Source organism: Centruroides sculpturatus, unplaced genomic scaffold (genome assembly GCF_000671375.1).
Source record: "Centruroides sculpturatus isolate CEXI.00-Female unplaced genomic scaffold, Cexi_2.0 scaffold1672, whole genome shotgun sequence".
Taxonomy (NCBI): domain Eukaryota; kingdom Metazoa; phylum Arthropoda; class Arachnida; order Scorpiones; family Buthidae; genus Centruroides; species Centruroides sculpturatus.
Window position 1 is genome coordinate 110,328 of NW_019385888.1, and position 16,606 is coordinate 126,933.

At 25.3% G+C, this 16,606-nt stretch overlaps 1 protein-coding gene across 1 annotated transcript in view; it reads left to right on the forward strand.

Moving 5' to 3' along the window:
* LOC111612416 (protocadherin Fat 4-like) overlaps positions 1-16,606 on the forward strand; it is a gene marked incomplete at its 3' end in the record, with an annotated part of 81,683 nt that overhangs the window by 39,917 nt on the left and 25,160 nt on the right. Inside the window, exons 23-39 of the mRNA XM_023353622.1 lie at positions 3,911-4,035; positions 6,923-7,101; positions 7,178-7,416; positions 7,848-8,031; positions 8,663-8,802; positions 9,280-10,098; positions 10,230-10,519; positions 11,944-12,163; positions 12,284-12,391; positions 14,273-14,416; positions 14,497-14,637; positions 14,706-14,822; positions 14,935-15,022; positions 15,096-15,223; positions 15,313-15,403; positions 16,211-16,344; positions 16,443-16,565. Of these exons, the coding sequence (XP_023209390.1) occupies positions 3,911-4,035; positions 6,923-7,101; positions 7,178-7,416; positions 7,848-8,031; positions 8,663-8,802; positions 9,280-10,098; positions 10,230-10,519; positions 11,944-12,163; positions 12,284-12,391; positions 14,273-14,416; positions 14,497-14,637; positions 14,706-14,822; positions 14,935-15,022; positions 15,096-15,223; positions 15,313-15,403; positions 16,211-16,344; positions 16,443-16,565 (3,270 nt within the window). The remainder of the gene's footprint in view (positions 1-3,910; positions 4,036-6,922; positions 7,102-7,177; positions 7,417-7,847; positions 8,032-8,662; positions 8,803-9,279; positions 10,099-10,229; positions 10,520-11,943; positions 12,164-12,283; positions 12,392-14,272; positions 14,417-14,496; positions 14,638-14,705; positions 14,823-14,934; positions 15,023-15,095; positions 15,224-15,312; positions 15,404-16,210; positions 16,345-16,442; positions 16,566-16,606) is intronic.

The window sequence follows — 16,606 nt, forward strand, 5'->3', positions numbered from 1 at the left end:
TAATAAATGTTATACTGTAATTCTATGGAAACAATTAATATTATTTAAATATTTTGCGCACTTTAAAACTTCATAAATTCAATTTTACTTTGAAAAAATTGAATAAAATTAATATGCAAAATTTTAAAAACATTTTTAAAAAAGAAAATACAGGGAATAAAATTTCCGTTTCTCTCTAAAGAAATGCTCCAAGCTATGACATTTACAGCTTAGAAGAGATTCGAGATGAATATAGGAGGACGTTTACTGTATTTTCTAAGATAAGAAGTCTTTTAACGCGGAAACAGATAACCTTAGACTGCTCTATTATTATATCAATAAGTTTAAAACGTACTTTAATTTGTTTACGAAAACTTTGATAAATTATATTTAACATAATCATAAAAATAGTTTACTTAAGTTATCAAAATACGATACTTGACACGTGAGAAATTGATATTTAATTTGGATTTCTTTAAGTAAATATGAGACCTATTCATATTTTATTCCAAAAAAATTTAATTAATTACATCTCGACGAAGATTCGATTCCTTTTGCAACGTAAAAAAAATCGAAAATAAATAATTTCAGACAATGATGTTCATGTTATTCTCGAGTTCATTAACTCTGAAATAATGTAAACTATTAATTAGAAACGGAAATAATGCTTGGTTTACTAAATATTTCAAAAAGTTTTCTAGATTATTATGTTTATGCGTGTTGTTGATGAGGTTATTTCAGTTTTATATGCAAATTTGCGTAGTTTTGTATCAACCACTTGAAACTTAACTCTAGCAATTAAGGAAATCATCGAAGCTTGTAACGATGACATGCATATTCAAAAGATTCTGTTTGCCATAAACAAGCTATACTTTTTTTATTTCAATATTTATATTTATTTTTCTAACAAGATGATGATTAAGTAATTGATCATTAGTCGTAAGTTTGTTTTGGCAGAAATTTTTATATTAAAACTTCAGCATTTTTTATTATAAAATAGTGGAATAAAAAAAAAAGAAAATGGTAAATTACAGTAGTAGAAAAGTTTACTTAAGTATTCAAAAAGCTAAATATTTTTTAAATTAATTTCATATCAGTATATGCATATATAGAAAAATTTTACATTTTTTTTTTAACTATGTAAATTGTTGATTAACTATGTATAAATAAATATATTTAAAAATTATTATAAGCAGAGTATAAGTCCAGTTCCGAAATTAAACTTTCCCAATTTTCATGTTAAAAAAATAGAAATAACTAGCAATTATTTATTGTAATATCATCACAATATTCTTAATTTTTTAGTTGTGTCTTTCCCCTGTACAACATACTTTTCCTGTTAGCAATAGGGTCGTGCCAATCATCTATCTAACTCCAATCAAGGGAAAATTTTTTTAAAATTGAAATAACGTGACTTCCGATGCAAACCGGTAGTTCGTATTTATTTACTCCTGGCTCCTTACCCTAAATTTTCCATATCTAACTTCGCCCTTTATCTATCTAAAACCGTTCTCGAGATTAAGTAAGGATAGACATACAGACAAACGAACGGACTACAATGGAAATTTATAGGTCTACAATTTTTTTCAAATTGAAGTCCAATATGTTTATTTATAAATACACAGTCTAAGAAACTTTAAAAACTTGAATTTATGTGTCTATAAATCACTTTTCAAGTTACAACTTTTATTTTTGTATCCATATTTTTAAATAATAAAAGCGAGTTTAAGTCTCTAATATTGGAAAGTCGAATCTCTTTTAGCGAATTGAGTCTTATTGTGAATATAAGGCCTCCCCTAGCGATTTTGATGGAATAACAAGGCCATCTGCTCATCTCTGACGATCGCTCCATGTAATCAACGTAGAGATTTTCATTAATTATATATTTTTTTCCCTCTCTCTCTCTCTTTTGCAAAGTATGCAAAGAATTTGGAGAAAGAACGATGATCCGGTTATTTGTTAACTTTTTAATTCTGGAAGAAGTCGACGTTCTTAAAACACAATCAAGTTAAATGCATTCATAAAATGAAAAACTTAATAAAAAATTATCTTGTAAATTTACAAATTTAAAAATTCCATGTTTAAACTTTTAACAAACTACACTTTCTTAGTTAAGAAAATTTTCATTTTAAAGCAATAAAATGGAGAATCTTACGTAAAGTTAACTACTACTGTTATAATTCTGTTAATTAAAATAAATTTTTAAAATTTGCAATTATTTACATTTAATTAATTAATGTATTGTAAATTTACTAATTTATCTCTTAACAACATTAAGAGATACCAGCTTAAATTCTTTAAAAAATTAAAGTACAGTAAGCCCTCCATTTAACGAATTAATAGAGGAAGAGTTCGTTAAATCGAATTTATTTTTAAAATATATAATAATAATAACGAACTTATAATGTACGAGATGTATAAAAATTATAAATAAAATATTACTATAATGTACAGTACATTGTATAGTTTATACTCATTGCCTCATTAACTCGCTTGTTCTATTAGCGAATTAAAAACAATCTAAATTAAATAGAGGTCCATTAAATCGAGGGCCTACTATATTAATAATTAACGATTGCGTAAAATTATTCTAAATTACTTTTGTATAAATATATTTTGATTTAAAAACGTCTTTAATTTCTTCATTTTGTTATATAAATACTTAATTACGTTACTTAATTTATTTATTATTTATATTATTGATAAATATGGATATTTTTTGTGTGTTTAAGGAATGTTTTAACCTGACGACCTAGTAGCCTCTAAAGAAAGGTCCAGTCATCGAAGGTATTCTGGAATATGTGATTAGAATAAATAATGATTTTCAAAAAATATTTTTGGACAGACTGTGTCTTTTTTGATTAACTTAAAATTATCATCCGGCAAAATTTTACAAAATAAAGTATTTTATTAACTTACCCAGTTAATGGTGGTTGACCAGAATCAGTAGCATAAACAGTAAAGCTATGTTTATCTTTACTTTCATAATCCAATAGAGAAATCAATATCAGTGTTCCACTTGCATTATCAATCCTGAACACATCCTAAAAAAGAATTATAAAAGAATTTAATTATATTATATTTTATCTCTATTAGTTAAATTATTAAATGTAAAATACTCACGACTAACAATAAATAAAACTTGATTTAAATATAAAATAGCATTCAGAACTTTTTTATTTTGTTCATTTTCATCATTCAATCTTTATTATTGTTTATTAATAATTTAGTATTATAATATAATTTTTTAAATTTTTAATAAATGGTGAATATATTTTTAACATTGTTTTCTACTTTTTCCATAATTTATATCTCTCATAATTTGTACAACTAATTCTAACTTCTATAAAGTTTTGTATCATATGAAAACAATCTATTCAGTTAATTTAATACAGTCGACCCCAGTATAACACTGTTGATAATTCCGTTTTATATGAATTCCATGTTGTACGAGTCACTTAGATTTTACAAATACATGTGCCAGGCTGTGAACGGCTCACATATTCGTAAAATCTAAGTGACTCGTACAACATGGAATTCATATAAAACGGAATTATCAACAGTGTTATACTGGGGTCGACTGTATTAAATTAACTGAATAGATTGTTTTCATATGATACAAAACTTTATAGAAGTTAGAATTAGTTGTACAAATTATGAGAGATATAAATTATGGAAAAAGTAGAAAACAATGTTAAAAATATATTCACCATTTATTAAAAATTTAAAAAATTATATTATAATACTAAATTATTAATAAACAATAATAAAGATTGAATGATGAAAATGAACAAAATAAAAAAGTTCTGAATGCTATTTTATATTTAAATCAAGTTTTATTTATTGTTAGTCGTGAGTATTTTACATTTAATAATTTAACTAATAGAGATAAAATATAATATAATTAAATTCTTTTATAATTCTTTTTTAGGATGTGTTCAGGATTGATAATGCAAGTGGAACACTGATATTGATTTCTCTATTGGATTATGAAAGTAAAGATAAACATAGCTTTACTGTTTATGCTACTGATTCTGGTCAACCACCATTAACTGGGTAAGTTAATAAAATACTTTATTTTGTAAAATTTTGCCGGATGATAATTTTAAGTTAATCAAAAAAGACACAGTCTGTCCAAAAATATTTTTTGAAAATCATTATTTATTCTAATCACATATTCCAGAATACCTTCGATGACTGGACCTTTCTTTAGAGGCTACTAGGTCGTCAGGTTAAAACATTCCTTAAACACACAAAAAATATCCATATTTATCAATAATATAAATAATAAATAAATTAAGTAACGTAATTAAGTATTTATATAACAAAATGAAGAAATTAAAGACGTTTTTAAATCAAAATATATTTATACAAAAGTAATTTAGAATAATTTTACGCAATCGTTAATTATTAATATAGTAGGCCCTCGATTTAATGGACCTCTATTTAATTTAGATTGTTTTTAATTCGCTAATAGAACAAGCGAGTTAATGAGGCAATGAGTATAAACTATACAATGTACTGTACATTATAGTAATATTTTATTTATAATTTTTATACATCTCGTACATTATAAGTTCGTTATTATTATTATATATTTTAAAAATAAATTCGATTTAACGAACTCTTCCTCTATTAATTCGTTAAATGGAGGGCTTACTGTACTTTAATTTTTTAAAGAATTTAAGCTGGTATCTCTTAATGTTGTTAAGAGATAAATTAGTAAATTTACAATACATTAATTAATTAAATGTAAATAATTGCAAATTTTAAAAATTTATTTTAATTAACAGAATTATAACAGTAGTAGTTAACTTTACGTAAGATTCTCCATTTTATTGCTTTAAAATGAAAATTTTCTTAACTAAGAAAGTGTAGTTTGTTAAAAGTTTAAACATGGAATTTTTAAATTTGTAANCCTTTATGAAGGCATAGAGCCTTTACTACATGAAAATGAAAATTAATGAATACACTGTGTACAGTAATTTACCTGATAAGACAGACCTCAGAAAAATACTTTATGAGAGCTTTTATACTTTTATAAAGCTGTCTATAATGAAAATTAATTAACTAAGGAGTTTTTTGCCCTGCCAGGGTGTGGCTGAGTTATCTGGAGTGCCGGGTTATCGAGAGCCGAGTTTTCGAGGTTCTACTGTATTATTATTAGTTTTTAATATATTAGAACTTATTGGTCAAATTAAAAGATGATTTTATTTTATAGATTTTTCAGTGAATTATAGTTATGTAGAATGCAATTTATTTTTTGCAGAATTATTTTTATTATGTCGCTAGTGTGTTTTATAAAAATTTTATGAAATTTGCTTTTTTAATCTAAAATAGGAGAATTAATTTAAAGATACCTGTCTGTTTTTAATAAATATACGATGGAGTCTCAATTAATAGACACCTGCTTAACTGAGATTCTGTATTATTCAAGATGAATATGGAATAGTACTTTGTCAACAAAGACAAGAGAACATTGTATTGTATAGTTAATTTCACAAACCATGGCTGGATGATGCATGGTATTTAAAAGAAGCTCTGGTTTTAAAAAGAGTTTACTATAATGACTTCACACTACAATATGAATTTTGAAAAAGATAAAAGAAGTTTAAATTATAATTGTCATAAAACTTTGACTTTATGACAATATTCTTGTATTTTGTTGATCACTTTGTACTAAACATCTTATTATCTGAGAGTTATCCCAAAGTCCACATCACTTTGGATAATTATGATTCCCTTACAACTTTAAGAGTATTTAAAGTAATGAATACAACTTCTTTTAGTAATATTTGGTAAACTAGTAATAACATTCATAATTTGGAAAATTTAGTTAAAACAGTATATTTTTTACTATTTGTGTACATATACAGTTTTTTCACGCACGACTAAAAGTAAATTAGGTAATGCAGTTTTTAATTTCAGTTTTATGATAAAATATTTTAAAAATTATAGTTACAGGAAATCCTTATTAGTTCAAATTCAAGGGATGAAATAATTATGACTTTGAGTTTTGAATTATCTGAGATTTATATATATATATATATCTGTATGCTCTGCCAAATGCCATGTAATTGATGTAATTTATAAACAGGATATAAATACATACAAAGAACGCTGTTTCCATTAATTAATAATTAATAATAATAATAATATAAATGTGAAGATAAACAGCACATGTTTGGTGAGAATCTCACAGGTTACCAGATAGGTTATAAAAAATAAAAGTAAAGCAAATTCCTCAAAATGTAGCCCAAATTATTTTTAAAATGTCCCAAAATGTAGTAAGTCACTCAAATCTAGTAGCATAGAACCCTTCAAATAGCTTAATCTTCTACTTGTAGCCCATCTTGCAATCCTGAAAAGAAGCTTTATTCTATGAGAAGAGAGAAAAAAAGGGTAAGGTGACACCCGAAAATGTTTTGCTTTAAAAGTAAAGCCATATTGATCAGATTAGAGTTGTTCTTGGTCTATTGTTCTTTTACAGTATGTAGGAACTTTGATCTAAACGAACAAGTTAGCATAAGCATATGTCAGTTTGGACTGAATTTTCACTTCAAATTTTGAGGTAGCTGTATTTTGAACTAATCGAATTTCTTAACATGTAAATCTCTATATCCCCATCAGGAGAAAAGTAGTTACAAACTAACAGGATTTCATACTATCCGAGTTCGAATGAATGAAGATTTCCTGTATATGTTGCAATAATAGTCAAACTTTTTGATAATATTTTTTATGTTTATATTTATTTAGATATATTAATGCTATATCTAAGATTTCGTAAATCAAAACTGTACAAAATATCAGTATTTCATATTTCTTGTATATTGTAAATGGAAATTGTTGTTGACAATAGTTAAAGACTTTTGAAAAATTTCAATATTTATAAGTAATAATTTTATTATTTAAAAGTATAAAACTCATAATTTTTTTTACTTAGGTCTGCTTTTGTAACCATCAAAGTTCAGAATATTAATGAATTTGCTCCAGAATTTATGGGTTTGCCATATGATTTCTGGGTAGAAGAAAATGCAATCAGAGGAACTAGAGTAGGACAAATAAAAGCTGTTGATGGAGATGGAAATAATGTAAAATATAGTTTAACTGGAGGCGATGCAGGTTAAAAACATTAAAATATTGATTATATTATTTTACATAAGTCTTATTTCTAATTTGTTATTTCTCTACTTTTAAGGATTTTTCTCAATTGATGAAAACATTGGTCATGTGTATGTTCAAAAAGATTTGGATTCTCGTACAAGTTATACATTTATAGCAAGAGCAACTGATGATGGTGTTCCTCAGAATAACAGTATTGGAGTTCAAGTAACTATTCATGTCAGAGAAAGAAATGACTATCCTCCTGTCTTTACTCAACTTACTTATTATGGCAAAGTTAATGAAAAAGAACAAACAAATTATCCCATAGTCAAAGTGAGTATTTTATTGTTATTTTAAAATATTTATTTATAGAAATATAGGAAACTGATTTTAGATTATTCTGTATTAAGGTTGATATTATGTAATGGACAAATGAGTTTTAACAGACATGTTCATTTCTTGTATAATTATTGTTTTAAACTTTTTTTATGAATTATAGTATAAGAAAAATAGTTATTCTCTCACAGATTTGCCTCAGGATTTGCCTTGGTTAATCAGATCTCAGATAATTGGGATTTTATTATAGTTATTTTTATATAACATTTAACTGGAATGAAAAATATGATTATTACAAAAAATATTTGCTTAATTTTGTATAATAAATTAAATTTTAGTTTTACAAATAATTATTTTGAATCATTTTTCTGCTACATACATAATCCATTGTAATATTTATTTAATTATATTTATGTACATATATATAGGTTCAAGCTAATGATAGAGATCTTCAAAATAATAGCCTTACGTATATAATTAAAAGTGGAAATGAAGAAGGAATCTTTGCTATATCTCCAAGCAGTGGTGAAATAAGAGTGATTCCAAATGAAACTCATAAACTTGATTATGATCGCAAAAAGAATTATATTTTATTAGTTGAAGCAAGAGATTGTGAGTATAGTATATTTATTATTATTATTATTATTATTAATTATATTGTCCTTTGTGTTTCAAAAGAAATATTTTAAATTGCTTTATTTTGGGCAATTTATATTATTTGTCCTATAAATTAATTTCATGTTTCTTGTAATATGTATTCAATGTTTTTTATGCTAATATAGCCTTAAAATACATACAGTATTACTTATTATTGACAAAGATATTTTATTTATTTATTTTTTCTGTATGTTAATTATATTTTAACAAACAGTTAGAGGAATTAGAAATGAATTTTTAATAGATAATCATTATTAATTCATCTTTTTAAAGGAATGTTTAATTTGATAATTCTAAAGCTTTTTATCTCTAATAATTCTTGTAAAATAATTACAGTAAAGTAATATAGACAGAAAATTGTGATGTAAAATGAGTTAATTTAATTATAAAGCAGAAAAAATTTTAATTTTATGTTAAAAAAATGTTATTTAATAAGATGATCTTTTAAGTTAAGTTTTTATTTTAAAATTATAACAAAATATATATTTTCAGTATGACATTATCAACAAAACATTGTAAAAATAAAAATAATTATATGCATTTAATATTTTGAATAATAATTTTTAATGAAAAATAATTATTTCAGCTCATACAAGTCCATTATATGGTTTAGCTGTTGTAATGATTGAAGTACTTGATGTAAATAATCATCCTCCTGTCTTTTCTCAAACTTCATATTCTGCATTTTTACCAGAAAACTTGCCAGCAGGACATTGTTTTTTAAAAGTAATCTATTATTGATATAATCTTTTGTAATTATTTTAAAAAAGTAACTGTAAATAATTTTTGTTTTGAGTTTTTAAAATACATAATTATTAATATAGTGTATATATCATATTCTAATATATAAAGTATATTTTATTCTTTATATAACTAGTAATATAATAGAATATATACTAATATATTCTGTTATATTACCAGTTAATTTTTTATATTTTTGCTTTTCTAATTTTTACAATAAAAAGTTAAAAAAAATATTTTAAAATTTGGATAAATCATCCATCAGATTCAACATATTATCCATTTTATTAGCATATGACTTACATAAAGCATTTGATAATACTGAAATACATTTAAAATTTATTTTTCTATAAAAAATATAAAGTATTTAAAATTCCAAAATAAATTATTTATAATAAATCATTTCTATGTATCAATAAAAATGTTGATAATATATTTATTTCTCAATTTGAAATATTCCAGACTCATGCAAATGGAGGTGATACTGTTGATATCATATCATATTCGATAGATAAAAACAACATTCCATTCACCATAAATCCGAAAACTGGAGATATCTGTCTAAAACAGTCACTTGATAGAGAAGCAAAAGATAATTTTGATTTTATAGTAAAAGCCTATGATGGAGTTTATGAGACTAGAGTTCCTGTCATTGTACAAGTTGAAGATGAAAATGATAATCCACCAAAATTTGAAAGAGATCGATATGTTGTGAGCATTCCACCTCATTCTACGGCTGGAAGAATCATTGTGCAAGTACAAGCAATTGATCCAGATTTGGCAAGTAATGGAGAAATTACATATTGGATTAAAAATACTCATGGATTATTTGAAGTTGATTCTCAGACGGGAGTTGTTCGTTTAATGACATCTCTTCCTAAAATTAGTCAAAGAAATACAACATATGAAATGGAAGTTTTTGCACGTGATCATGGTGCTACATCTAATATTGGAAAAACAATGGTTATAGTGCGTGTTTCTACAATGAGAAATAATCCTCCAAAATTTGAAAAACTTGGATATTCTGTATCAGTAGATGAAAATCGTGCTAATGTACCTTTATTAAATGTTCATGCCTTTGATCCTGATGATGGTAAAGCTGGAAAATTAAAATATAGAATAGTGAGATCTACAGTTCCAAATGCTTTCAGAATAGAAGAAGATACTGGTAAAATTATACTTGTTTCAGCTTTAGATTATGAAACAACAAAACATTTAGAATTGACAGTTGAAGCTCAAGATGAATCAAAAGAACCACAATTTGCTACAACTACTATTCAGGTATAAATTTCTAAATTTATTTTGTATAATTGTAAAATTTAACAAATATTAGTAGAAATAAACATTTTTGTATATTATATATAATCCTATTCTGATATTTATTGTTGTATTTATTTTTGTTTCTTGTATAGGTAACAGTAAATGATATGAATGATAACAGTCCTGTATTTTTATCAATGCCTCATGTAATTCGTATTCCACTTTCTACACTACCCAAACAAGTCATTTATACAGTACAAGCAGTTGATGTAGACAGTGGTGTTAATAATAATAATGAAATAAAATATGAAATGATTCCACCAAGTCCATTATTTGCTGTTCATTCTAAGACAGGACAGATTTATGTCACTCAAACATTATTACCAATTACAGAAAAATTAAATATTATTGCTACAGATGGTGCAACATTTCCTCTTTCCAGGTAATTAATTTTTAATATTTAGTATATTTTTAAAATATTTTTAAAAATCTTATGCTCCCATCTCATTTTTGGATAATGCTGTCATCCAAATCTCTGATGGAAGTTTGCATGCATCTCTTTCATTGTTTTTCTTGTTCTTTCCCTTTTATAAACCCAACAACCAGCAATTATTTGTTCTTCAATAGTGTAGTTACTTGTATCAGCCATTATTTGTGTTCTTTTATCTAAAACAAAAAATAAATGGAACATATAATTAATTTTCCATAGAGGTGATAGGACTTTGTGCCCACTCTGTATATAATCTTTATACTTTTGGCTCAGTTTCTTGCTTGTAAGAAGGATACTTTTTTACATATATTAATAATATTTTTCCTATTTGATTCAGACATTTTGATATATTATTTGAAATAAATGGTCTTTCAGATTGCTCTCAGTATAAATGTTTAATAATGTACCTTGCAAAAACCGATGACTGGTGTGCAAAGAAAAACAAAACGAAAATTCACCATGAATGTTTTTGAACTCCCCAGAGTTCTTCTTCAGGCGTTAAATGGATATCCAATGGAACGTAAAAGCTTTGGAATACAACCATTTGAACAATTGTTCGAATTGGATGCATGAGAAATTTTAAAAGGATGAAATGGAGTCAAAAGGGTTGACTGTTCGAATGGTTGTATTCCAAAGCTTTTACATTCCATTGGACATCCATTTAACGTTTTAAGAAGAACTCTGGGAGTTCAAAAACATTCATGGTGAATTTTCATTTTGTTTTACTTTGCACACTGGTTGTCAGTTTCATAAGGTAAATTATTACTGGTGTTGTTGTTGTGATAAATGTTTAAATTAAATGTTTGTTTCCAAAAAATTTATTTAAAGATTTTAAGAAAAGTTTACAGTAATGGAATTATTTACTTTTTATGTACTACAATAATTACAAAAGATAAAATTTTATTCTTCTGTTCTAGATATTAACTAACTTATTATAAAAAATATTTTATATAAGCAACATAATAATTATTTAAATAACTAATGATTAATACAATTGAAAGCACTTTAGTCAAATATTGTTTTAATTTATAAAAATATATTCAGACCAGAGCCGGCCCTACCATAGGGCGAACAGAGCATCCGCTCCAGGCGCTAAGTTTTAGGTGGCGCCTCAGTGTTAAAGAAAAGTAAAGGGTATAAATTAGGGGCCACCAAAGGGGCGCCATAATAGGATCTCGCTCCATCCTTAAACTTGCCTCGGGCCGGCACTGATTCAGACATTAGTGTTGGGATAATCTTGTCTCTCTTCTCTCTTATCATTATATTCTTAAGTTTATTTTTATAGCTTCCATATTATAATTAAGCATTTCATTATATTTTACTTAAACGTATCTGAATATCAATTAATTTAGTAAATTTAATATTTTTATCTGCAGCACAGCAGAGATAACTATTGAAATATTCCGAGATAATGCTGACGAACCACTTCCAAAATTTACTTCAACCCAATATTTGGTTGATGTTGATGGCATGTTAGAAGTTGGAAGCACTGTCTTAGATGTCAAAGCAGTTATTCCAAATGGAAATCCAGTATGGTATAATATTAGTAAACCAACTGGTCCTGCACTTCGGCAATTTACCATTAATCATAAAACGGTATGTTTATTATATATTTATATGGAAATTTTTATAAAAATTAAATTAGGATTTTTCTTTCTTAATATGTATTTATAAAACTTCATTTAAAATATTTCATAATTTATTTTTACATTACAGGGTAAAATAACAACAGCCACAAAGCTTTCAAATGAACATGTGCCATTTTATGATTTTCTTGTTTCTGCTCATAATCGAAATAATCTAATGCAGTTTGTTGAAACATCGGTATGTATTCAGTTTTATTTATATTATGTATTAATTTTATTATAATTTTGCATATGCTTATTATTGAGAAGTTTATTTTTGGATTTGGAGAATAATTGTATCATGAATCAAAACTTTGTTCTAAAATGCCATCAGAAATAGTACAGAATTTTTAAATTTATGAATAATTATTCTAATTCTTCTCTTTAATTATAAATAACATATAACTAGAATATAATAGTTTATTGTAAAATTTTGTATTACTGTATATGCATTAGTTAACACAAGTGAATTATGTATAAGTGAATTTTATTTTATATATTTCTTGCTATTTCTGTTATATTATATGAACAAAGAACAAAATTTATTCATTAAATACCTTTTTAATTAATAAATTTCAATTACAGTACTGATTTCAATTTGCCTCTTGGTACAACTAATTATACATTTATCATGATCTGAAATAATTTGTGTTCATTTGCTTCTCATTTATAAATATATAATGTTTTGTCTGGAAAGTCAAATATGTAGTATTAGATATTTTTTGATATGCATATATTGGGCATTATACAGTGTTCATAAAGTCTGTGTGGAATTTTAAAAATTTATAACTTTATTAGTATTTGTGATAGAAAAAATCTGTAAAAAGTATTAGGAAGCTTAATGTACCCAGTTTTAAGTAAAATTATTTAGTAATTCTTCAATTGTATCAAAAATTGTTAGAAGAGGACTATCATTTATGGCTAACTTTCTTCCATCAGTTCAATGAAAAACTTGGCAATGATGATGCATTTGTGAGTAGTTTAAAGTTCATTGATGAAGCAACATTTCACATTAGTGGCAAGGTCATAATTGCCAAATTTGGGAAACTAATAACCCAAATGAAACTGTTGAACATGAAAGAGACTCTCTTAAAATTAATGCGTGGTGTGCTTTGGGAAAAAATCAAATCATAGGACCATTCTTTTTTGACAATTGAATAAAATACAATAAAACAATAAAAAAATGTAGATTTTCTTATTTTAAATACATTCTACATAATTTCTCTATCACAAATACTAAAGTTATAAATTTTTTAAATTCCACATGGACTTTATGGACACTCTGTATATACCATAATTTATCTTTATCTTTGCTTGAAAGATAATTTGAAAAGGGTTGTGGTTTATATGATGAAGCAAGTTATATTCAGATTTTAAATTACAATAAAATAAATAACTCTTCAAACCTTTAACCGGAGTGCTTCTATTTTTAGAATTGCAGAATTGTGAACGTTTTCGTCGCCCCTCCTGGGCACTTCTTCAGGCTATAAGGAATGGGCCTTTAATATTCAAATAAACATTCGATATGAATCTCTTCCGAATTCTATATTTATTTTATTTTATTTAAACACCGGTGTGTAGAGAGATTGTATTTTAAATTACAATCATGAGTTAAAACTAAAGAACATTAACAGTTCAAACAAATATTAAAATCATTGACTAGTTACAAATTCTAAAAATATTGATGTGTTACAGAATTAAAATATTAAGTCTTTCCTGTTGTGTTGTTCAAATTGAATGAAATACAATTAAATTATACAAAGGTTTTGTCTTTTTTGTTCTTGTAATTTTTTGCGGGGCAGGATGCAGGTTTGCACAAAATCATGGTATTATTTATTTATATACTGTATTAAAGTATATATTTTTCTTAAATTACAGATTATATATTTTCATTATTATATACTTACATATTAGATTTTATAATATAAGTTTTTAGTTTATTAAAAATTTAACATATAGAAATTTATAAGTAAATTAATCATAATTTTTAGGACCATTAATAAACATAATTAAGTATGTTATGTAAGTTATTTTAAATAATACATATTTTTACTCAAGTTATTTTCTTTGAATAATTTAGGTTGTTGTCAAGATAAAACCAGAAAGCTTGAGATGTCCGAAATTTCCATTCTCAGAATACTTTACTTCAATTAAAGAAACAGCACCACCAGATATGGTTGTTTTGCCTACTTTATTAGTTGAAGATATGGCAATATTTGATAAAGTAAGTTGCATAAAATCAAAAATTTTTAATTTTTAGTTTTCATTTTAAATAAAATACTTTCTTTACTTTATATATTTCAGTTATCATACCAAATAACTGAAGATAACTCAAATGATAACTTTTTTGTGGATATTAGATCAAATAATGTTTCATTACGTGTTAAGAAACCATTAGATAGAGATACAATGAATCCAACATTACACGGAATGTATACTCTAGCAGTGAGTTTAATTTGTTTTTTGTTATTGTAGAATTAAACTGTAAATTACATTTCATGAAATATTTAAAGATAACAGCGAGTAATCAACGTTGTAGTGGAAGTACTTATGTTAGAATTTATGTAGAAGATGTCAATGATAACAGTCCAGTTTTTGAAAAAAGTCTATTTGTTATTGATTTAAAAGAGGTGGGTTTTTTATAAATTTGAAAAAATTATATAAAAATTCTCATTATATACTTTTTTTTTTGTTATGTGTTTTAAACAATTACTAAATATTAAATATTTTATACTTGTTTAGAATTCTCAAGCTGGCCATGTTGTTGCACAGTTAACTGCAACTGATAGGGATGAATTAGATAAAAGGCTTCGATACTTTATTGTAGATGGTAATATTGTCAATAAATATTTAAAAATGATAAAATTTCATATGATATTGATTAAGAATAATTTGTAATATAGGAAATGGAGGACAAGATTTTCGTATTGAAGGTAGTACTGGTGTTTTATCAGTTAAAGTTCCTCCTGATCGAGAAACCATTCCAAAATTTATGCTGAGAGTATTAGCTATAGATTCTGCCAATAATACCGTAACTAATTATTCAGTCTATTTGAAACTTTAAATTTAAAATTATTATCTATTAGAATTCTAAAATTTCAATTTTTAAAAATTTTTCAGGGCTTTGCAGATGTTCAGATTAATATACTAGATGAAAATGATTGGACTCCAACTTTTTCAAATGAAACTTATTTATTAAATGTCACAGAAGGTAATTATCTTAATTTTATACACATGCACATGTATATATTCTAAAAATTACAAAATTCTTGAAAAATATTAAATTATTATTATTTATAAATATTTCATAGACATGCTGGTAAATTCTTGGCTTAACACAGAAGCAAACACTGTATATGAATGATCACTATATTATTTTATATAATTCCCCTTTGGTCTCAAATGCATTTCCTATGGTGACATTCCAAAGTTTTTACCCCACTGAAAATATTTGGAACTTTGGACCTAAAACTATTCCTTCATAGTTGCTTGTCTTCTTTACAGATGTTTTATCAAATGGGGAAGCTAAGTCAGTGAAATAGGATGAATGTTGGACCTATTTAAACTTCAGTTTTCAGTCACTGTTTTCTGAGTGGTGTATGCCAGTTCTGTTTTGTTAAATTGGACATTGCTTTCTACCATTCTGTCTTTGCAATTTTTCCTGCACAAAAACAATACAACTTTTTTCATTTTCAATAGATTAAATCTTTGATAATACCTTTATCATGCTGCTTCATCTGCTTCTGCCAAATATACTACTGAGTAGGCCAGGGCAAGAACTTATCACTCTGATCTCTTATAAATAAATATTTTAAATAAATTTTTGCTCATGTAATTTTTATATTTTTAATCAAAATTTAGTTTTAAGAGAACTATATGTTGAATTAATATGTTAAATTAATTAATAAATTCAATATCTAGTTCTCTTAAAAACTAAATTTATAACAAATTATTATAAATTATTTTCCATTTATTTTTTTAAAATTAAATGACAAATATGATTTAAATTTTCTTACAGGAACAGCAAGTATTGGTACAAAAATGTATCTTCCTGTAGTTGATAAAGATGAAGGATTAAACAGTGAAATGGACATTTTCATTGAAGAAGGAAATAGTGAAAAATTATTTAAATTAGAACCATATGAGAAAGGAGTAAGCTATATATATATATATGTATATGTATACAATGGCATAAATTATAACTACGTATTTTATACTAATATATTTATGAAAATTATGTAATATTTTAGGCAGTTTTAACAGTTATTAAAGAATTGGATAGAGAGCAGTTTGGTGTTACTGATACAGCACTTCGTTTAGTATTAATTGCTGCTAAGGATAGAGGAATACCACCTCTAACTGGGACAACAACAGTAAATAAATATTTTTGAAAATAAGATTTTCTATAGTTTTA